This window comes from Spermophilus citellus (assembly GCF_964194105.1).
Source record: "Spermophilus citellus genome assembly, chromosome: 4".
Classification (NCBI taxonomy): domain Eukaryota; kingdom Metazoa; phylum Chordata; class Mammalia; order Rodentia; family Sciuridae; genus Spermophilus; species Spermophilus citellus.
Genome location: NC_138185.1, coordinates 198,543,103 through 198,567,949, shown reverse-complemented (window position 1 = coordinate 198,567,949; position 24,847 = coordinate 198,543,103). Strand labels below are relative to the sequence as shown.

The following is a 24,847-nucleotide window of genomic DNA, read 5'->3' as shown; positions in this document are numbered from 1 at the left end:
AGCCGTCTCGGACCTAGCATTAAAATAAGGTACTGTCTGTGTGTTTTATTTTGATCTCTTCTAACTAACTGAATGCCAGAACCTCATTAATGAAACCACTGCGCAGGTCGCGTGGTAGAATACAGTTTACAGAAAAATATAACAAACACTTGCTAGGCACCATTCTGTTTAGAAAATAGTTCAGTACTCATACATTGTAATTCCCTGAATCTTTCTGTCTCTTCCCCACCTCCCCTTCTCTCAGTTTTCTTGATATGTACATGTGTGTGTTCAAGTATGTAGTTATACACACACACACACACACACACACTCATGTAATGAGGATTGAACCCAGGGGGAGATCCATCACTGAGGTATATTCCAGCCTTTTTTTTTTTTTTTTTTTTTTTTGTACAGGATCTCTCTAAATTGCTGAGGCTGGCCTAGAACATCCCATACGGGCCACCATCGCCTGCCAGTTTTCTTGATAATATCACCACTTATATATGTACATATGTACCTTAAACAACATTTTGCTCCTTTTGCCTGTTTTGAATTTTATCTCAGTGCAAATATACTGAACGTGTTCTCCTGGGATTTGATTGTTTCACCTAGCCTGTGGGGAACACTCATCCATGTTGATTATTGCAGCTGTGGTTCATTCACTTTGCTGGAAACACAGCTCCACCTATCCATCACTTCCACTGTTGGTGGATATTCGGGCTGTTAGCAAACAACATGCCTCTGGGTGCACATGTACCAGAACAAGTAGAAAGACATATTCAACTAGGTAACTGCAGTAGCTGAACACTGTGACTGCTTCTGCTGGGAACGTGAGTTTCTCTCCTCCAGGTACTTGGCAACAATTGGACATGTTAGACTTCTAAATCTTTGCCACTCTTGAGGTTATGAGATGCATTCTGTATTTTTATTTTTGCATCTCCTTTATTACTAATGAGGCTATGCATCCTTTCTTTTTTTTTTTCACTGACCAATAACTTTATATATATAAACACCAAATAATCTCCAGAAAGTGAACTTCCTCCTATTGCAACTGCTAATTTACATAAATCTTAACATACTGTGGGAATGGGAAGAAAAGTTGTAAAACTGAGAAACTTTTAAAAGAACACCGAAACATTGAAACTACCTACAATAGCTTTTAAAAATTATTAGAAGTGTCTTTGCCCTTTCCTTATGATGTCTTTATAGCTGAGCCTGGATTTGAAGAATCTCAGATTTGGAGCATCAGGACCACCTCCCCAGGCAGCTTTTTATTCCATTGCTATCTTCTTAACACGGACCTCTGGGATGTTGGGATCTATCTCTTTCTTAGGCGAAATAACACGGAGACAAGAGACGGTGCTAGACCGGAACAATGAGGACCAGGTGGGGGCTCACCTGGTGGCAGGAACAGCGTGGCCCGCACCCTGCCCTCCCGCACCGGCACCCGCCGCACACCGGGCGGCATGAAGTGGCGCTCATGCAGCGCGCGGGCCAGCTGCTGCCCGGCGTCGGGCTCGTGGCCGTCCAGCACCTCCAGCTCCACCACGAAAGGCGTCTGCACGTCCCGCTTCACCAGGCGCCAAAACGGCTTATCAGGCTCCATGGCCCAGATCAGCCCCATGGGCTCCAGGCCCGCGAAGCTGCCGCCCAGCGCGGGCGCGCGCGCCAGGTCCAGCTCACCCCCGGCGTCCGCGCGGTAGCGCGCGTGGGCTTGGAAGAGCGCGCCCTTCTCGTCGCGCAGGGACGCGCGCAGCGTGACCGGCTGTTCGGGGGCCAGGCCGCGCACGGTGATGCGCGCCGGCTCGTCCCAGCGGCAGCCGCCCGCGGGCTCCAGGATCAGAGTCGCAGCCATCGCGATCAAGGGAGAAAATGAGAGAATGGGCTCAAAACCGCCTGGGGGTGTGGGGCAGGGTTCTTTACTCCTTCCGGGGAAGCCGACGCAGGCAGGACCAGTCGCACTACTCCCATTGGCTCGCCTTTGGGACACCCTCCAAAGTCGCTGTATGAGGCTTCTTTATACAAATTCAAAGCTTTCTGAAAGGAAGAATGCCTGCTAAGAGCAAAGTCTATCAGGAGATCCATGTGGTGAGTGTGGAAAGAGACTTACTAATACGACTGCTGAAGCTGAAAGATTGAAAGAGATACAGTTGCACGAATCTGAATTTTTGCAAAGGCATCCCGGGTAATCGTGTATCAGGTGATCCGTGAGACACACAGCCCCAGTACCTCCTTGTCTCTTAATTCCTTACCAAGCCTTTTTCTAGAGCTCCTGGTACCTGGAGCTCTTTCCAGAGCAGGTTGATGCTTATGGAGTCCGATTGCATATGGTCCTGTCTGACCCTGCTCCTTAACACCTGAGGAGTCTTCAGCAAAGTTTCATCATGAAGTCTCTGAATACATTGTGCTTATCTGAAAGGCTTGTTGGGACTATTAGATGAGATACTATTTAAAACAGCAGTGATATGTTTGCAGTATCAATTCCCAGAGAAAGAGTATTGCTTCTCAACTCACATATCTAATTGTTGGTAGTGTTCAGTTTGGGATTGTATGGCTTGGAGTTCTGGCAGGAAGCAAATGGCATGGGCAGATTGGGTAACATTAAGAGTTTCAGGGGCTGGGGATGTGGCTCAAGCGGTAGCGCGCTCGCCTGGCATGCGTGCGGCCCGGGTTCGACCCTCAGCACCACATACAAACAAAGATGTTGTGTCCGCCGAAAACTAAAAAATAAATATTAAAAAAAAAGAGTTTCATAGAGTTTCACAGTGTTTGCAAAGGCATGGGAAAGTTAGAAACAAAGAGATCCAACAAGGTTTTGTGAAGAATTGTGGGCTCAAAGAAGAGGTTGCCTGGCAGGAACTGTTGCCTTCCTGTAGGAAGGCAGACACCCTATAATGAGATGGAAGTGGGGGCCACTCAGTACTTTGAGTTCACTCTTCTATTGACCTTGTGTATCTTGCAAGTGAGTCTCTGGCTGAAGCTAACCATATAGCTTAGCCTAATTGGACACTGAGCAGACGGAGAAAGAAGAGTACCTGGAAAATTTTGAAAATACAAGCTGCTGCGACACACAACTAAATCATTCCGGGACACTCCGGGTGAATTTGGGTTGGCACGAAATAGTTACACAGACAGAATAACTTTTTCTGCTCTCGACCCTAGGGGTCCATTGGAAAGAGAGAGAGAGAGAGAGAGAGAGAGAGAGAGAGAGAGAGAGAGAGCCTCTTGAATTCTTTATTTTTATAGGGGACACACAATGGGAGGTTCAATGAAACATTCCATCCAAAAAAAGTAAGGGGTCAAATTTCAGGGGGTTGAATCTAGCTTCCTGATGTCTTGTGGTTAGTAGATTGATTGACCTCTTGGCAAGTCACACCCATCTCAGGTGCTGTGTGGGATCAAAGGCAGAGCGAGCTAAAAGGACATGTATGTGCACAGCCCAGACAGAACAGTAACATCAGTCCAGTCCGCTCAGGCACTCAAAATGCTCACAGCTCACCCATACAGCCCCTGGCTGGCCTGCAACAACAAGCTGAATAAACATTTACAAATGGGGGGGGTGGGAAATATCGAGAACGGTGACTTGGACCATGGTCTTTGACTGCCTCAGAGCTGTGGCTAAACTTTGCCCTGGAAACATTCTGTGCAAAGATGCAGGATGAGATTTCCTTGGAACTATGGTAGTTCCATGCAAAGGTACAGAGTGTTTGATGCTAAGGCATGGAACAATAACTGTCTTGACCTTGAGTTCAGACACCAGCTGCCAGGGACAGAGTTCTGAGTATAACAAGATAACCACAATATCTTGCAAGTGCTGAAGCCAGAATTAGACAGGCAGTCAATATAGGTAGGAAAATCCAGTCAGATCAGATTCAGGAGGCTAATTTTGAGTGAGTCCAGCAAGTTGGAGACTGTCCTCTGAGGGACTGAAATATTAATTCTTTCAGAGCCCTTCCTCCACCCTTATCAAGAACCTGCCCCTGCTCCAACCTGTTGTTAACGTAACCTGTCCCAAGAGTTGCCCCTCCCTATAGGGAGCTATAAGGTTGTTAATGTGTCCTGGGTTGTACCATCTTGCCCTTCCCCCTTCAGCCCACCTGTTTCCCACCTTTTGGCTGTCCCACTGAGCATTCCTGGGCCTAGTCAAGTACACAGGAAGGAGAAAGATAAGGGGAAGAGGGCAGTAGGACATATAAAGAGGACAGAACACCTCGTTTCTGGGGATACCAGGATATCAGCTATGGCACCCTTCTCCCTCCCTAAAGAAGTCTATGTTACCCCTGTTTAAATAGACCCTGCTTTATATGCTTGCATATATATATATATATATATATATATATATATATATATATATATATACTTGCCTATATGCTTCTCTAATGTTCAAACTTCAACATTTGAGGGAGCAGAACTCACCACCAGTAACGTTTATCAGTGCTATGACCTTCAAGCCTGCCTGCTTTGCAGAAACTTTCCTACAAATAACCTTTTGATGATAAAACCTATATAATAAACATGCTGTGCTAGCTCTGGCTCACTGTTTCTCTATCAGAGGAAGGTGTTCCACTTTGTCCCAGCTTTCTCCTTATAAATGTTTCTGTGTCTTTCTTAATCCCCCATCACCCCTTGCCAGGTTCTAGGGTTTGGTAGTGCAGGTTGCAGCAAGAAAACATTATTAGATCAGGATCCAGTTCTCCTAATTCAGTGACCTTTCCCCCACTCTACCTAATGAAGCAACTGCAGCTACAGATTTTTAAACACATACCATCTGCAAAAAATTGACCTGGGCTGCTGCAATCACCAACACATAAATTGAAATGGACACTCAGATTTCAGAAGGGCAGCTCCTGCCTCCCCTTCCCTGATGCCCAGCTTGCTATGGAGACACACAGAGTGGCCCTTTGACACAGGAGGGAAAAGCAGTTGAGGAGGTGGCCTCAGAGCCCCTTCTTCTGGGGCGTTCTGTCCTGGGAGCTCCATGGAAGAAGTAGGTGGTGTCAGGCCAGCTGTCAGGGGTGCTGTGATCTGCAGAGAATCAGTAGCTGTAGAAAGTGCTCTGTCCCCGTGAGAGCAGGGTGGCTCCACACAATGGCCAGTGTTGTCCAGTAAGTTGAAGGCTGTACCTCATACCCAGATCTATAACATGCTGTCTCCAGAATTAGACCACTTATTAGTTTCTGTGCCCCTAACAAAGCATGAGACCCTCATGGCTAGACAAACTCCCTTCCCCTCTTTAGAGCAGAATTTCCTGGTTACCCAGATATGACACTCCGGAAGTTTCCTCTTTGAGAGGGTCCCGTAGGTTTACCATGGTTGATAAGGCTGGTTATCAGTGATGAGTCCTGCTTCCCCACATGTTGAAGGTTGAACATTAGAAAAGCATGCGGAGGCAAGCATATGAATCAGGGTTTATTTAAAAAGGGGTAACAGACTTCTCCCGCAAGGGAGAAGGGGGCCATAGCTTTTATCATGGTATCCCAAGAAACAGGGTGTTCTGCCCTTTTTATATGTCCTATTCTTCCTTTGTTCTCCTGCCTTCCCCCACCCCCTTATCTTTCTACCTGACTAGGCCCAGGAATGCTCCGTGGGAAGGCGAAAAGGTGGGAAATAGGTGGGCTGAAGGGGGAAGGGCAGGGTGGAGTAGACAAGGACACGTTAACAACCTTATAGCGCCCCCTGTAGGGAGGGGAAATTCCTAGGACAGGTTATCTTGGCAACAGGTTGGAGCAGGGGCTGATTCTTGATAAGATCCCTTAGGGGACAGTCTCCAACTTCCCAGACTCACTCAAAATTGGCCTCCTTGACCCGACCTGACTGGATTTACCTATCTACACTGACTGCCTGTCTAATTCTGGCTTCATGGTGAACAGCCACTGGTTTGAGTTAAGCATTCAGTGTGGAAAGTCTGAGCTGCAGAAGCAGTGGCTTTCTGGGTCAGCCCCGAACTGAGCACCGTGAAGATAACGAGTATTCTCTGGGTCTGAATTGGCTCTAGCTCACTGGGTGAAGCTCCACTCTACCACGCAGCCTGCGCAGTGGTTTCATTAATGAGGTTCTAGGCATTAAGTTAGTTAGAAGAGATCAAAATAAAACACACAAACCAGTACCTTATTTTACATTGCTAGGTCCGAGACGGCTCGCCTCCCTGGTTCCCGCCTCCAGCCGCCCAGCAGGGCAGCGAGGATTACTCTGGGCTAGCAGGAGAGAGAGAGAGCGAACACGCCGGGGAGTAGCCTTTTATTTGGGGGACAAGAGATTCAGGGGAGAATTCCATCCAATGAAGGTTGAGGGGGGGCTGCACTCCAAGGTCAGGGTCAGTGATTGGGTCTCCGGGGTCAGTGGTCACGCACACCCCCACACGGATGGGCTCTCTCATCAGGAAAGGGTCGGGATAACTCCGACACAGCCAGAGTGCCTCAGGCCCTTAACGGGAGTCACCCAATCACGTGTCAGAATGGCTCCCCACAGTTAGTTCCTTGTGTTTACTGCCCTGTGTTTTTTCTTTGACATAAACTTTAAAATAATTTCGTTTTGCTCTCACAAAAACCTGTCCTATTCCTTCTAGGTTAGCTGGTGCTACATGCAAAGGCCAGTTCCTAGGCCAAACCCGACTGGACAATACCGAGCTATCAGCTCCTGTGTCTATGATGCCTAGGAAATTTTTATTATTAATTCTAAGTTTTAATAAAGGGCATTCTTGCCATACCAACTGGGACCAATATACTCTGTCCGGCGGTTTAGAAACTGAATCTACCGGCAGGTGCCTTTCTGAGACACAAGGCAATAATATTAATTGAGCAAAAATATCTTTTGGGGTGAGCCTTAGGGCATAATTGGATTTTACAGTAATATATAATTGCCCTTTAAATTCTGAATCTATCACACCAGGTATGACCTCAATGGCTCCCTTTAAACTATTACGCCCCAAAATCAAACCTACAGTACTTTCAGGAAGTGGCCCGAAAATCCCAGTAGGAATTTGTTCCGGCCCCGTTTCAGGATCTAATTCAACTGTCTTTGAAGGTCCTAAGAAAACTGTCTGTGATCTCTGTCTTTGTCCCGGTAAAAATCGCGGACTGTCCTGGTCAGCGTTGCTAGTGACGTCACACTGTGCGACCGTTCCTGGAATTCCCAGGCTCCCGCTAGGAGGAAATGCCGGCGGCAGCGAGAAGGCGGGCTGATCCGTGCCATTTGAATCCTCCGCATGGGGCTGCGAGTCTAAGTTCACATTTCTAACCTTGGTCCTTAGTGCTTTTGTTCTTAAACGGCTCAAGGGAAAGGAAATTAACTTAGCCTCAGGCTGATTTTCCATTTGAATAGACTTAACAGCTCTTTGAATGCCTTTTAAAAGGTCTTCAGGGGCCCGCGAACTTTGGCCCATATATTTAAAAAGACAAACTTTTTTCTTTCTTAATTTCTCCCAAGTAAGTAAATTTGGAGACTCTTGGTCACAAAACCAAGGACAATATTCACCTACAATCTTTAAGAATTGTAATAACTGAGTTTTCTTTATCTGTTTTCCTTTCTGATTAATTATACTGTCTAAAATAGTCAGATACATTTCCTTATCCGTAAAAGTAGAATTTCCCATTTTAAGTAATTTAACGTCTCTTTCCTTCAATATCTCCAGGTACTTTTGTGACCCAAATGTCACCTCTTCCTTTATCTTTATCTTTATTCCTTATTTTCCTTTATCTTTATTCTTTTCCTTATCTTTTTAGCGCGCGCTCCCACTCAATCTAACTAATCTAGAATGCCCCACGTTGGGCGTCAATTCTACCACGCGGCCTGCGCAGTGGTTTCATTAATGAGGTTCTAGGCATTAAGTTAGTTAGAAGAGATCAAAATAAAACACACAGACAGTACCTTATTTATATTGCTAGGTCCGAGACGGCTCACCTCCCTGGTTCCCGCCTCCAGCCACCCAGCAGGGCAGCGAGGATTACTCTGGGCTAGCAGGAGAGAGAGCGAACACGCCTGGGAGTAGCCTTTTATTTGGGGAACAAGAGATTCAGGGGAGAATTCCATCCAATGAAGGTTGAGGGGGGGCTGCACTCCAAGGTCAGGGTCAGTGATTGGGTCTCCGGGGTCAGTGGTCACGCACACCCCCACACGGATGGGCTCTCTCATCAGGAAAGGGTTGGGAAAACTCCGACACAGCCAGAGCGCCTCAGGCCCTTAACGGGAGTCACCCAATCACGTGTCAGAATGGCCCACGACACTCCACTTCAATTGATCATGGCTAATGTTACGGAAAGTTCCTGAAGCAAGACTATAGGGGCATCACTTGCTGCCAAGTGAGGCAAACTGCTGTCAATGTCTAGAAATGCATTGGGGCTGAAAAGAGTACTCTAGGAAGCTCAATGAATGTGTTAAGTAAAAATCATGGGAGGCCATTCTTTGGGCCCCAACAGACAAGAATAAAAATCAAAATGGAGCCACTCAGGCTAAAATTCCAGGCACCAAATAAAACCAAGCTGTTGCCTGAAGTTGGAGAAACCAGAAGAGTATGATGACAGGTTTCCTAAATGAGCCAAGAGGCATGATCATTAAAGTTTCTTTGCTTTAATTCTTAATCTTTTAATCCTTATATCAAGTAACCTGAAGTTAGCCAATCCATTCTTCTATTGTGCTATCTTCCTGGCTCCACCTTTTAAGGAAAGTTAATTTTCACATGCACAGTCCCTTCTTGTTTTTTTGTTTCTTCTTCTTTCAGACCTCTTCTGTTCAATTCAGGGGAATGCTTAATCTTTTTTGCCCAGTTACAGACTAAACAATAAAGCCAATTAACAACTTTAAATTACTGTCACTTTGTCCTTTGATAAAGGAATCCTTTGGGGGTAATTCTGAGAGATCTTGTTATAGATACATGATGTCAGTCACTGTTAACTCAAGTTCATTTACTTTTCTGGGAGTCTCAGTTACTATGCAGGATCCATCTCCTTTTCTGATAAACCAACTGAGAGCAAAGGGGGAAAGACTGGAGCTGGGACAGACTCCCACTCACTCTGGTGTCATAGCTCTGACTTCACTCATAACCCTGGGCCTGGGCCCATTTCGTATCTAGAGTTGGAGTGGGATGAAGAGCTCCATATTTTCATTTTTTAGAAGTCTGTATACCACCCTTTTGAATATGTATCAGGGGTGACCAGCATCCCAACAGGGTAGGTTCCTGCTCAAGAGGTGCAAGTCGCCTGGGATATAAAAAGTCTGAAATAATCAGTAAAAAATAAAGACAGATACAGAAACGGGATATGAAAAGGGGAGCACTTAATGGGTCTTCCAGTCCTGATAGGAGCTTGAACTGAACAACTGAACTAGGGCCCCAATTCTTATTTAAGGAGGAGTACATCAAAGACAGGGATAAGGTTTCAGCGGCAGGAGGCTTGGTTCACTGCTTGCTTCTTGGTGGGGCAGGTGTCTTGCAGTAGAGAGATTAATTGGCACTTTGGCAACCCAAACCCATCTCCATGAGGCTGTGTGTCTCCAACAGGTCACCCCATCTCTGGTGCTGAATTTGAGATGGAATAGGCAGGTGCCACATGAGGCAGACATTCTCAAACCAGCAGGGTAGCTGCTGGGAGTTTCCAGGCTTTGCTGCCTAATGGCTTCAACATCACTTTAGTTCAAGAACAATTCACAAATGGCTTCCCACAAATAAGCACTTTTCCTCAAACTTAATTTCAGGAACATCATGACCACAGTGTTGTCTCAATGGTAACTGACTGATTTAATAGTTTTGCTGTGGTCTGTAAGATGTGAACATGAAGGAAAGTTTGATGGAAGGGCATAAGGAGCCCTAGTATTTTTTTTTTTTTTGGAAAGATGCCTGTAAGTATAGAACTATTTCAAAGTAAAAGTTTAGAAAAAGAAAAACATAACACAGCAGTCCTGGGGAGTGATGAAACCTCCAGAGAGGCTCTTTTGGTCCTCTGTCCCCCGCAGAGCCTTCCTCCTCCATATCCTCAAACACTTAGACTTTCCCAGTGGCTTGAGGTTTACAGGAATTTTCATTTTGTGTGGTCTTGTATCTGAAATACCCTGAACTTTTTGACTGTTCTCTTTGTTCAGAGCATCAGAACTCAGGCAGACAGTTTCTCCAGAGGAAGAAGATAATGTAGTGGGTCAGTGGTCACGTGCTTCTCCTTTTAAGGGCCTCATTCTTAGTCTTGAAGGGAGAGCTCCCAACACTCAGGGAGATTAGATTCAGGGAAGGCAGGGTTTTCAAAACAGCCACTGGCTCTCAGGATAAAGAGCTTCCTCATTACACTGGAGAGCCCTCTCTTGGCTGACTTTTCAGAACTTTGATCCTTTCAGTCACCTAGTTGGGTGCTTGCCAAGACCTTTGCCCTAGTTTCAACTCACACTGGGAAGTTGGAGACATTAACTCTATCAGGTGCTATACTGGTGACTCCTGTAATATCAAATCACCAGGAAGGATGCCAGAGACAGACCATATTCTTCCCTGGGTCTGGGAAGGCAGGATCCTTGGACTCTGAACACGCAACCCAGCTTCCACACTAGCTCAGCCCACTCAACCCCTCTTACCACCTCTGAGGCTCAGCTCAAGAGCCCCAGGTCATCCTCTTGTTCCTGTTTCACTCTAGTAGCTCCCTCTCACAGAGGGACTCTGTGGCCACCTCCTCCACTGCAGTCCAGCCCCTGGTCAGCTCGGCATTCTGCATCAGCCTCCTGAGCTCCCTCAGACCACCACATGTCTTCCCAGTGGGCCAACAGGCACTGCCAGGTCTGACTCACATTCCTTCCACTGGTCCGTGCCTGGCCTTGGAAGGTCACTGTCCCATCTGACTGTCAACCCCCATTCCATTCAGCCAGGTCTGGCCTAGTCATGCCCACTGCCTTCCCTGTCCCTGGCCATCTGTTACCATTTCTGACTTCAGAGCTTTACTATGAGCCTCCAGGATTTGGGTGGTGGCCACTGGCTAGGAAGAAAGCCCTTCTGATTCCTTACTAGTGTTTCTGGAATTTGTTTTCCCTCTAGTCTCTCCTCCCTCTACAAGGGGCTTCTCAACTGGGGCCAGAATGCATGTCCATCCAAGCATGCCATTTGAGGGCTGCGGGTTGGCTGGAAACCAGGGCCCCCCAACCCTGAGTACTGATCATAGCTTATGCCAGCCCCTCTGCCTGTCCCCTTCCTTTTAAGCCTCATGTCCCCTGGATGCTTGAAGATTTGCTCTTGGTGGGCCACTCAGGAAGTGAGGAGATGATTATTTAAAGAGAATTCCCTATTTATTTGACCAAAAAAAAATCCAGTTAATACATTCATGTGAAATAAACCCTGTTTGGACCTTGATTTATTTGCTAGAACTGAATATAGTAAAACTGAAATAACTGGGAAAAAGAGGACAATTCCAAATGATGTTACTATTAACTCCATGGGTTCTTGTGCTGTCTATCAGAAGAATCAGATGAGAGCACATTGGCACTGGAGCAAGCTTAGTTATTCATATGCAAAAGGGAGGCAGCAAAGGACAAGAATACACAGCTTTCATGGCAGCTTGGGGGTAGACAGGGAGGTGGTCTCTTGATATCAGCACATGTGGAGGTGGAGTTTGGGTTGTGCCTGGACTCTTTTTCATGATACTTCTTCATGCAACACTTATATCATTACTATCTGAAATTTCCACACTAGTGCTGCGCCCCTCCTCTGACTCAGGCAATGGCAAGGCCCTACTGAGGTGGATGGCACAAGGCGTCCATCCTCTGGAGGAGTGCAGTATATTTCTGGGAATGGGCTGGTTTGTTTTTGTATTCCTTTAATAAGTATAGTTGCGGCTTTTCATATGACCATTAAGTATGAAGGAAAAAAATATGACTTTCCCAATTAATACAACTACTTCTAAAGAATAGATCTGTTTGCTCTAAATGCAATGATTCAGCTGTGGAACGTAAATTGTTAATGTCTAATGAAAAACTCCCTGTTTTCCTGTCAAGGAAGTTTTTGAGAAATTAAATTAAAATCTAGAGAAGAAGGGCTGGGGATGTGGCTCAAGCGGTAGCGCGCTCGCCTGGCATGCGTGCGGCCCGGGTTCGATCCTCAGCACCACATACCAACAAAGATGTTTGTCCGCCGAGAACTAAAAAATAAATATTAAAAACACTGTCTCTCTCTCTCTCTCTCTCTCTCTCTCTCTCTCCCTCTCTCTCTCTCCCTCCCCTCTCTCACTCTCTCTTTAAAAAAAAATCTAGAGAAGAAGAATTAATGTTAAGAAGACAGATTAGTGCTTGGTACTGGGCAACTTGTTCCTGTGCACAATGGTTTGTGCTCTTACTCTTGTTTGATTAAAATTAATAACAAGTCAACCACTTGCCATAACCATGGCACCGGTTCCAGTCAGTAAGTCAAAAAAGAATAGTCAAGGTATAGGCCAATAGTCTGGGACATTTCTAACTATTATTAAAAGTTAACTAAGCAGAAACAGCTCAAAGCAAAACTCGAACTGAAAGTACAAATGCTTGCTTATGCATAAGCCAAGATACATTCTTCTATTCTAATTGAAGCTACATAATATTTTGTTTCTTTGAATAATGATTCCTGTTTTGTAAACACAAAGTACTGTGAGCCTGCCAAAATGAAAAGTATATATGATCAACTTCACAAGTAAAGATTGGGATTCAGCACCTTCACTTTGGTGTCTGTGTTGTTTCTCCACCCCCCTTTTGCCGACTCCTCACCATCCATTGTCTCCTGAGACCCCCTGTTGGAGCTGGTCTCCAACACACTAGAGTGTGATTTTTACAATACATATAAAATAAAGGTAACTATAGATTATACATGTTTTGGACCTTAACACCTGGAATGTCCTAATATTATTTCAGAAGTGGGCAGATTATTGTCCTGTTTCAGTTTGATTTTTTTCTTTTTTTAAACCAGGGGTGTTCTACTACTGAACTACCTCACATCACAGGAACACTCGACCACTGAGCCACTCGCCAGCCCTATTTTGTACTTTATTTAGAGCCAGGATCTCATTGAGTTTTTTAGCATCTTGCTTTTGCTGAGGCTGGCTTTGAACTCTTGATCTTCCTGTCTCAGCTTCCTGAGCCACTGGGATTAGAGGCATGTACCACTGCTCCGGGCATCAGATTGTTTTTTTAGATGAGGTCTCACTAAATTGCTCAGGCTGACAACGAACTTGCAATCCTGCCTCAGTCTCCTGGGTAGTTGGGGTTACCTACATGCACAGCCATGGCCAGCTGCAGGTTTGATTTTTTTTAATATTTAGTATTATAATATTAGGACATTCCAGGTGTTAAGGTCCAAAACATGTATAATCTATAGTTACCTCTATTTTATTTAACATTTATTTTTAGTTATAGGTGGACACAATGTCTTTATTTTACTTTATGTGATGCTGAGGGTCAAACCCAGTGCCTCATGCACGCCAGCGAGTGGTCCACCTCTGAGCCACAACCCTGGCCCAGCAGGTTTGACTTTAATGGCCTTGTTTCTCCTTGTACTGCCTTCTTGGTAGCTCTGCTGACCACATACTCTCTCAAGACCAAGCTGACTTTCCAATCTCCCATCTCCAGGGGTATTATCTTCACAGCTTTGAAGACTGGTCCACTTGTTAACCCCCATAGATGAAGGGCTTGTTTAGCTGTCTCACTCCCTGCTGAGAGATTTTATCTTCCTTAATCTTAGTGGATCATGGGAGCAGGGCCCTTCTGGTTTGGGTGATGTCCTGCATGTTCCTGGAGGAATGAGAATCTCTCACTCTCTGGTTTAAAGAGGGTGCAGAAGAAGATGGGTTAACAGACAAATGATAGTTCTCAGGGGATAGTGCTTGGAAACCCTTCATAGACATTAGCCGGATTTGAAATTGCTTTAGCCTGGAAGATTCACATTTATATAAGCAGGTAAAATAAAAAGGGGCAAAAATGAGAAATGTAACAAGAACTAAAATTGAGAGCAAAGAGCTGAGTAAGGGCCTGGACCCTCCAAACCAGTCTTGAAGAATCTGAGATAACAGACCACCCCATGGCCATGCCTCAGTTTTGTTTTCATTTTTTCCAAGATGGCAGTGTTTCTTTTGAGACTGATGTTTTCATTATTTGCCTAGAGGTATTAATGTAAAAGAAACTGTCTTCCCCAAGAAGGACACAGATTCCCTGGCTTCTGAAATCAGATAGTTGAGGACACATGGCCTACAGAGCAAAATAAGAGGCATAGGACCTAAAAAGTAGAAATCAGGGGACATCTGGCAAAGTTTTTTTTATCAGTGTTCTAATCATTCTGGGCAGGGAAGCTGGACTCTGTGGTTGGAGCCAGGTTGTCTTTTTAAGAGCCTAGGGTTTTTTGTTTTGTTTTGTTTTGTTTTGTTTTATGATTTCACCAGTATTTGCATAAAAACAACAGGATGTCTATCATTGTTTTTTTTTAATTTTATTTTTTTAGTTGTAGTTGGACACAATACCTTTATTTTATTTATTTATTTTTATGTAGTGCTGAGGTTGGAACCCAGGGCCTCGCACATGCTAGGTGAGCGCTCTACTGCTGAGCCACAACCCCAGCCCTTGTTTTTTTTTTTTAATATTTTTAGTTATAGATGGACACAATAACTTTTTATTTATTTATTTTTACATGGTGCTGAGGATCGAATCCCAGTGCCTCACACATATAAGGCAAGCGCTTTCCCACTGAGCTATAACCCCATCCCCTATCATTTCTTGACAATTAAAATAGATTAAGTACCACCTTAAAAAGCAGGTAGATATTTCAGCCGAAAGAAAATGTACTATCATACACCCCAAAAAAAGAATATAAAAGGAAGTCAAAGCCAAAGGTATCCAACCAGCTAAATCATGCAGGCGCTCCTTTCTCTTTTTAATGGCTCCATGAGATGGGCCACTGGAAGAAACATATTTAGGGTCAATGAAAATCGCTTTTTTTTTTTTTAATCTTTACCTAAGCAGAGGGCCCTTGTCAGAGCTACAAAGCACCACCTCTTCTATGGAGGTATCTTGTAGAAGGGCTATTATTATTATTATTATTATTATTATTATTATTATTTCTTCCTTTTTCTGGGTTACTATCACATATCTTGATCTTTGTTTTCCTTGTTCCATAAAACTGCTCTGAAGATCTGAATTTTTTTAATAGCAAGTCTTTTACATCTGCCTCAGATTGACTAAGCACATGTTTATGATCCGTCAGAGTCTTCTTGTGATAGTTATTACCAGATACTTTTTCATAAAAACCCTTCCTTCACCATCTCCTGGCTTTATGTACCTTTTGGTGGGGTTGACACAAGGGACTCCATCTTGATTCTGACATCTTTCATTGTTTTTATATTCCTCTCTTATCTTTGAAGACATCACTAATAAACCATCCTGACTGTCCCTCACTGTGGGGATCTATGTGACCCAGTTGTTGATCGGCAAGTCCCACATTGGAGGGAAAGTGATTGACAATTGGGATCAGTGTCAAAAACTTTTAGCTACATTTGAGCAACAAAGAGATTTAGAAGGAGTGGTTCTTAGGCTAAGCTTACTTGGAACCCATTGTTAGGTTTAATCTTCTCTGTTCTGGAATAATGGTTAGCATCTCAAGGTATCGGGCCACATAGCTTTGTTAGTAGTTCTACCTCAGAAGACTTTGGAAAGGCCACAGTCACGAAGTTTTAAAAAGGAAATACAAAACAAATCCAAAAGGAAATAAAAAACAAAACTAAAAGAAAATACAAAACAAAAGCAGACGGAAATGTAGAACAAAACCAAAAGGATGAAAACAAAAAATTTCAGTGTGTACAGTAGTTTTCAACCAAGAAACATAATGTTTTGTCATATCAATTTTGTCATGCCAATCAAAGGAAACCAAATTTGCTGGTAAAATAGGTTCATTTTTGTCAAAAAGCTGTCCTTGTTAGAGACTTTTTCATAAATCTTATTGTAAACTCTGCAGAAAAGAATCAAAACTGTGGATGATGAAAGACTGAGAACAGCCACAATTAGAATTTTTATAAGAGTTTATTGCATACGGTGTTTTAAGATAACAATCATGATTGGGAACATTTACCAGGACCATCAGTTTTGTTTTGTTTTGTTTTGTAGTGGGGATTGAGCCCAGGGTGCTCTACCACTGAGCTACATCCTTAGTCCTTTTTATTTTTTTATTTTGAAGTAGGATCTCATAAGTTGTTGAGGGTCTCACTAAGTTTCAGAGGCTGACCTTGAACTTGTGACTCTCTTGGCTTAGCTTCCCTAGTGATTGGAATTATAGGTGTGTGCCACTGAGACTGGAGTCTGATTTTCTGATCATTTTCTGTGAGTCAGTGTTTATAAGCCAAAAAATATCAGTCATAATGTTCCCTCCAATGCTGTGTTAGTCAATTTCTCATCTTTGTGAACAAAATACCTGACAAGAACAATTTATAGGAGGAAAAGTTATTTTGGGTTCACAGTTTCAGCAGTTCAGTTCATGGTGGACTGACTTCATTGCTCTAGGTCTGAATATTGCCTTTTTAATAAAATCTAAGAAGCCAAGATACTTGAATTCATATTTAGCAATTGATGTTTAGCATTTTAAGCTTAGTTGCAAATGACTCTGTTTTTTTCTTTATCATATACATTCATAAACATTTGTCCCATGGCAATCCTTTAATCAATAAACAGAAAAGAAAGTGTCAAGAAAGTGATATAAGAAATGAGAAGACACAGAAACCTCAGAGTTAGACCAGGTGTCAGATCCCCACAGGTAAAAGGCAACAGAGTTACAGATGTTCACTAAACAGCACACCAGATTTAGGATTCCATAAACCAAAACAAAGACCTCTGCAGATGTACATAATCCAAAATAGAGTTTCTGGAGCCATGTGCCATGATGCACAACTATAATCCCAGCTATTTGGGAGGCCAAGGCAAAGAGGATCACAAATTCAAGGCAAGCCGGGGTAACTTAGCAAGACCCTGTCTAAAAACAAAAAAATAAAAAGGAGCCAGGCTTGGTGGCGCATGCCTATAATCCCATCGGTTTAGGAGGCTGAAACAAGAGAATCACGAGTTCAAAGCCAGCCTCAGCAATGGCAAGGTGCTAAGCAACTCAGTGAGACCCTGTTTCTAAATAAAATACAAAATAGGGCTAGGGATGTGGCTTAGTGGCTGAGTGCCCCTGAGTTCAGTACCCAGTAGCCAATAAATAAATAAATAAATAAAAAGGAATGAAGAAGTAGCTCAGTGGCAAGACACTCCTGGTTTTGATCCCCAATAACACACACACACACACACACACACACACACACACACACACAGAGTTTCTGAAACCAGAACAGAGCCTGTCACAAGACTGCTGGAGTGGTGCAAACAGTTCATATCCAAATGGGCTGAACAAGCTGGGGGGCCATCACAGATGTCTACTGTGTGACACAGATTATAACCAGTGAGCAATGGAAACAAAAGAAAGACTATGGAATAAAGAATACAGACACAAGGTGGCAGGCACCCTTTGGATGGGGAGGCTTGCACAGTCAGGACAGCCTACCCATTATAGCTAATGCTGAAGCAATGGTTCTGGTGCCGCTTGGCATCCTGAAGCCAGTGAAAGACATACATTATTGCTTTTATCATTTTCTCATTTAGTCCCTGCCTTGCCTCCATCTCCATAGAAGATATTTATCATTCCTATTCTTTCATTGGTCAGCCCGTGAATTTAAACATACATTCATAATAATTATACATAGTTATAGGGTGTGTGTGTGTGTACGCACGCATGTGTGTGCATGTGTGCCTGGTACTAGGGATTAAACTCCAGGGTGCTCTACTATTAAACTACAAACCCAATCCTTTTCATTTTTTATTTTGAGACAGTCAGGGTCTTGCTAAATTGTCCAGGCTGGCCTCACACTTGTGAACAGGCCTCAGTGTTCCAAGGAGCTGGGATTACAGATGTGCAACACCATGCCTGGTAACATCAATGTGATATTTTGATACATAGATACAAGGGGCAATGATTGAATCCAGTTAGTTTGTATATCTATCCTTTCAAACAGTTATCATTTCTTTGTCTTAGAATATTCAAAATTCTTCTAGCTATTTTGAAATATATAGTAGAGGCTGGTGATATAGCTCAGTGATACAGCACATGCTTTGCATGCTTGAGGTCCTGGGTTTGATTCCCCAGCACTACAAAAAAAAAAGAAGCATACAATAAATTATTGTTCATTATAGTCCCCCTTACTGTGCCATGAAACTCTAGAACTTATTCTTCCTAACTCACTCTATTTGTGTATCTGATAATCAGCCTCTCCCTAACTCCCTCTCCCTCCGGCCCTTCCCAGTCTCTAGTAACCACTGTTCTACTCACTACCTGTATTAGCCAGCTTTACATTGCTGTGACAAAAATACCTGACATAAACCACTTAAAGGAGGAAAGATTTATTTTGGTTCATGGTTTCAGAGGTCTCAGTCCATGGTGAGCTGACTCCGTTGCTTTGGGCCTGAGGTGGGACAGAACGTCATGGCAGAAGGGCATGGTGGAGGAAAGCTGCTCAGCTTATGGCAGCCAGGAAATGGGGTTTGGGCATGAACAATTTATAACCCCAAGGGCCCTGCCCCAGTGACCCACTTCCTATAACTAGTTCCCACCTTCTACATTTCCCAATAATGCCTTCAAATTATTAATCCAATGATGAGGTCGCAGCCCTCATAACCCAATCGCTTCCTTAAAGCCCTACCTTTGAACATGGCTGCCTTGGAGAACAAACCTTCAACATATGAGTTTTTGGAGGACACTTTACATCCAACCATAACACTGCTTCTACAAGACCAATGCTCTTTAGCTTCCGCTTATGAGAACATGTGGCATTTATCTTTCTGTGCCTCGCTTATGTCACTTAACCTAATACCCTCCAGGCATATCTATGCTGCCACAAATCATAGGATTTCATTCTTTTATAGATGAATAAAATTCCATTGTGCATATTTTTTAAGAATTTTTTTTAATATTTATTTTTTAGTTTTCGGTGGACACAACATCTTTGTTTGTATGTGGTGCTGAGGATCGAACCCGGGCCGCACGCATGCCAGGCGAGCACGCTACGGCTTGAGCCACATCCCCAGCTCTGTGCATATTTTTTTAAATATGTATTTTTTAGTTGTAGTTGGACACAATACCTTTATTTATTTATTTTTATGTGGTGCTGAGGATCGAACCCGGGGCCTCGCACATGCTAGACGAGCGCTCTACTGCTGAGCCACAACCCCAGCTCTGTGCATATTTTTTTAAATATGTATTTTTAGTTGTAGTTGGACACAATACCTTTATTTATTTACTTTTATGTGGTGCTGAGGATCGAACCCAGGGCCTCGCACATGCTAGACGAGCGCTCTACTGCTGAGCCACAACCCCAGCTCTGTGCATATTTTTTTAAATATGTATTTTTAGTTGTAGTTGGACACAATACCTTTATTTATTTATTTTTATGTGGTGCTGAGGATCGAACCCGGGGCCTCGCACATGCTAGTCGAGCGCTCTACTGCTGAGCCACAACCCCAGCCCTCCGTTGTGCATATTATATACCTTGACCAAAACTGGACATCACTTATTTATATATCTAAAAACTTGAATATATACATATTTAGAAGGAGAAAATTTTTCTTAAAATTGATCGATTTTTAGTCCTTTAGAGCAGTTGAGATTTTTAAAGAATTGAGTGTAGAAAATAGAAAGCTGCCTTGTTTTCCTCATACATTTCCCCTATTATACACATCTTGCTTTAGTGTGGCACATCTGTAATAAATGATGGATCAGAATTGATACTCTATTAACCAAAGTTTATAACTTATATTCAGATTCATGTTTTATGCTGTATATTATGTGGGTGTTGACAACATAGAAAGATGATGCTACCATAGTTTCACTGCCCTAAAATCACCTATTTCACCTATTCCTTCATTTCTTCCTCCTTTCACCCCAAACTCCCAGAAATCACTGATATTCTAACTCTTTCCATGATTTTGCCTTTTCCAGAATGTCATATAGTTGGAATCATACAGTATGTCATGTAGCCTTTTCAGATTGCCTTCTCTTATTAATACACACTTAAATTTCTTTGATATTTTTGTGGCAAGACTAACTTACAAAATTTAAATGAGTATGTACAGACAATTATAATAACTGGTCCACATTCATGTGATGGATTGTTCCTAAAGGACCATCAACAAAAAGGAGACACTCCACATTGAAGACCATTATCTGTTGCTGTGGCTTGATTAAATGTCCCACCAAGGTCCATGTGCTAAAGACAGTCCCCAGCCCATGGCACTATTGGGAGGCAGTGGAAACGTTAAGAGATGGGATCTGAATGCAGATTGCAGAATCACGTCGGTTAAATTGGGGTAAAATTGGGAGTTCATAACCCACTTCAATCTAATGTATGAAATATGATATGTCAAGAGCTTTGTAATGTTGTGAACAACCAATAAAAAAAAAAGAGAGAGAGATGGGATCTGGTGGGACATTTTTAGATGACTGGAGTCTTGCCCTCGTAGATGATTGAGGGACCTCAGTTTCTTCTTTCTTTCTTTTGCTCCGTGGCCCATTGTGAGGTGAGCAGTTTTGCTCTACCATATGCTCCCGCCATGATGTGCTGCTTCACCCCAGGCCCAAATCATGGACTAGAATCTCTGAAACCAGGAACCAAAATAGACCTTTTCTCTTTATAAGTTTATTATCTCATGTGTTTGTTATAGTAATGGAAACCTGACTACCACATCTGTTGCTCCTTTGGAAATGAAAAGAGTTTGATGTTTGTAGGTTGGTGTTGCTTGATAAGTGAATATTTTAAGAAGACCTATTTAAGACATGAAATACATCATATGTTGAGGAAGGATGGTCAGGAAATCAGTCTAGCCAGAGCACAAGTAAACTTTAGAAACTGGGTCAGAAGTTTAGAAAAATAGTTCAGAAGTAGTCAGTTCTCCTGAAGTCAGTATCATTGATTTCTCTCATTAAAAGAATAAAATGGAGAGAGGTGGTAAAAATATAACATAGACAGATTATGCCAGCCATTGTGGTAGATTAGACCTTCACCCACTGTTCTATTTATAGGAGTCTTTTGGGGATATCTGAGACAGTTCCAAATGGTGGTCAGCAATTAAGATTGCAAGGAACAAAGAGGGTCTTAAGCTAAGACATGCAGTCTTGCTGGAACAAGGTGCTTGCACTTTCTTGCTCTTTCTCTTTTTGTGTCTCTCTTTCACTCCTTCCTCCCTTTCTTTCTTCTTTTCTTCCTCCCTTCCTTCTCTTTTGTATCACTTTTTTTTTTAAAGTTAAACATTGAATAGATTAGATAAATGTGTAAAATACACCAGCTTTAAAGAAAAATAATATGACCAACACTGGTATTAGAATTAGAATATTACCTTTACCTCTGAAATTCCTAATCCCAATTGGAAGTAATCACCATCTTCAATTTTGTGCTTATTAATTTCTTAGTTTTCTTTATAGTTTTTTCATGTTTGTAACTTTTTAAAAAAATATTTATTTTTTAGGTGTAGATGGACACCACACAATGCCTTTTTTTATGTGGTGCTGAGGATCCTGCCCGTGCGAGGCGAGCGCTCTACCGCTGAGCCACAATCCCAGCCCCCACATGTGTATCTTTAAACAATTTTTTTCAGTTTTGAAAAAGTTATATATTTTTTCTCAACCTGATCAAAGTTTTTATTTAGCTGAATTCAAATGTTATTTGTGTGTCTATTTTTTTTTCAGTGCTGGGAATCACTGAAAAAGAAAGGCCTCATACGGGCTAGGCAAGTGCTTTATCACTGAGCTTTACCCGTGGCCTGAGCATGACTAATTTTTAAAACATCTTCATATGGTTTGATTTACACCATATAATTCACTTACAGTGTAAAATTCTGTGTTTTTAAGTGCATTTCCAAGATTGTAGAACTGTCACCATTACCTAATTCTGCCACATTTTCATCACTCCAGAAAGAACCCTGTGCTTTTTAGAGGTCATGGTCACCTTGACCATTCAGTTCTCTCTGCTCCCAGCCTTAGGCAACCATTAATCTACTTTCTCTATATATAGATTAGTTTTTTTTTCTGTACATTTCTTGGAAATACAGTCAGACAAAAATGTAGTCTTTTATGTCTGGCTTCTTTGACTTACGTGTTTTCAAGGGGTATCTGTGTTACATCATATAGTTGTGTATCAGTGTTTCATTCCTTCTTTTTTAAAAAAAAATATATATATATATATTTTTAGTTATAGATAGACACAATACCTTTATTTTATTTGTTTATCTTTATGTGGTGTTGAGGATCGAACCCAGGACCCCACATGTGCTAATCAGGTGCTCTACAATGGAGTTACTGTTATGCCAGATTCGTGGGACCCCAATAGACCTGCAGGAGCCGAATCCGATGCAATCACACAAGAGTCTTTATTGCAAGCTCGAGCCTGGACTCACAACCGTTCCCAACGCAGCGGTCCCAGGGAATGAGTCCTGGTCCTTTGTTCAGTGAGATTTTATAGGTTTTGGGGGGATATTCTATACGTCACAGCATCACACAGCAAATCATTCCGTAGGGAAGTCAAACAACAACTCTTTTTTTTTTTTTTTATTGGTTGTTCACAGCATTACAAAGCTCTTGACATATCATATTTCATACATTAGATTGAAGTGGGTTATGAACCCCCAATTTTACCCCAAATGCAGATTGCAGAATCACGTCGGTTACACATCCACAATTTTACATAATGCCCTATTAGTAATCAAACAACAACTCTTAACATTGATTAGCACATTCAATGGTGGGAACAAGTTGGGTAAGGGTGATTGGTTAGTACAAGAGGGGGATTCCTTTTTTTTTTTTTTAAAGAGAGAGTGAGAGAGGGGAGAGAGAGAAAGAGAGAGAGAGAATTTTTAATATTTATTTTTTAGTTCTCGGCGGACACAACATCTTTGTTGGTATGTGGTGCTGAGGATCGAACCCGGGTTGCACGCATGCCAGGCGAGCGCGCTACCGCTTGAGCCACATCCCCAGCCCCAAGAGGGGGATTCCTTTGAACTGATTGGTTTAGGCCACCAGGGGTGTACGTGCTAACTACATGGTTTCCCAACATGTTATCAACCACCATAGAGTACTGGGGGGTAATCTGGTATTCCAGGTATTTTCCCTGTCTCATGCTGATTGGAGGTTGCTAGGGGGGTTGCTATGGGTCCTCACCTAGCCTAACTGAGTCAGGGACACCTGGCACCGCAGATCTCTCCTGTTATTTACAGACAAACAACTCAGCAGGGTGGGTATGTGCTTAGGAGTGCTCGGTGGGTTTTTCCAAGGACAAGGGCTACGCCCCCTTCCTTAGGACAGGCCTTGAGGTAGAAGCTGCTGTTATTTATTTAATTTTAAAAATGGAGTCACATCAGTTTCTCACTACAAACCCAGCCCAATTAATTCCCTATTATTACCAAATAATATTCCATTGGTTAGATATGATATGCAACTTTTAATGATTCATTCACTGGTTGCTGGTCATTTGGGTTGTATCCACTTCTTGGTTATCATGAGCAATGCTGTGATGAACGTTCGTGTACACGTTTTTATACAGTCATGTGTTCTCATTTCTCTTGGATTTATACCTAGGACTAGAATTTCTGGGTTCTATATTAAGGTGGTGTTTAATCTTTGAGAATAATGGCAGATTTGCAAAGTGGCTGCAAAACATTGCAATCTCACCAGCATTGTATGAGAGGTATTTTGTCTTTTTTGTTAGACCAGGACACAAGAAAAGACCACTGACTCCAATTAAAATCAAATTAAAGCAAGCTTATTATTTCCACCGGCCGGGCTGCCTCTCCCTCCCAAAATGGCGGGAACAAGACAGCAATTCTAGCTTTCCTGCAGCCCAGCTTTATAGCCCAGAAAGTTACACAAAGGGGGGTGGGGTTACAGATAACTGAACTCTGACGAGCTTAACACTGATGGTAGTTTACATTTTTTGCTGGCCCCAACATCAGAATTTATGAGGACCATTAGAGCTTCAGAGAGGGTCGTTATCTGGCCAGGGAAGGCCAATATTTATGAGGCATCACTAAAGTTTCAGAGAAGGCTGCTATCTGGTCAGAGAGCCAGGCATGGGTGAGTTCAAGTCACGGGCAGGCATTCCAAGCAGGTTCAGAATTTGCAGTAATTTATAGTAAAGCCGAAATTACCTTTTCATGGCTTTGTGGCGAGATGGCTCCCAATTTCAAGAAAAGATCAGGTTGGGTCTATCATTTTTATTACTGAGTTGTAAGAGTTCTGTATTGTGATATGATATATAATTGGGGGGGGGGGTTCATCCATAGTTCCTGGCTTATAACTTCCTTTCCAAGATTGGACATAAAAACTAGAATTTCCCTTCACTGTGGCAGATCATTGAAATTCTCCCCTTGCCTTTCTGTCTTGGAGCTGACCATACAGACATTCTCTGACCTCCTTTGTCTAGTATAAGAGCATAAAACCGTCCTTTCAGAAAAGATCTTTTTCCTGTATCCTAGAAGGAGGAATGTTGTACAGAGAGTCTAAGAAGAATCCAAACAGACACACCACTCAGTCTGTTAGCATTAGGTCATACCGTTTTTGTCCAATCACATTTCAGCACAGTTTTCCATGCTCCTATCAAGTTTATGCAATGAAGTCTCCATAAAAACCTAAAAGGACTAGGTTTGGAGAGCTTCTGATAGCTGAGCACATAGAGGTTCCTGTAGGGTGGCCCTACTGCAAAGGGCACAGAAGGTCCACTCTCTTCCCTGATTGTCTTGCTCTTTGTTTCCTTTATAATAAACATAAACATTTCCTTGCTTTCTATGGCCACTCAAGCAAATTAATTAAGCTCAAGGAGGCAGGGTGGTC

The 24,847-nt window shown here is 42.8% G+C and overlaps 1 protein-coding gene across 2 annotated transcripts in view; it reads right to left on the bottom strand.

Annotated features, from left to right (window-relative positions):
* Window positions 1–24,847, bottom strand: part of LOC308646502 (acyl-coenzyme A thioesterase 1-like) — a 44,637-nt gene that overhangs the window by 4,540 nt on the left and 15,250 nt on the right. The window contains exon 2 of one of the 2 annotated variants that reach the window (XM_081289483.1): window positions 1,381–1,660. In XM_081289483.1, coding sequence (XP_081145609.1) covers window positions 1,381–1,660 — 280 coding nt within the window. Of the gene's footprint in view, window positions 1–1,380; window positions 1,853–24,847 lie in introns of those variants that run through there. The other variant, XM_081289481.1, reaches the window with a different exon arrangement.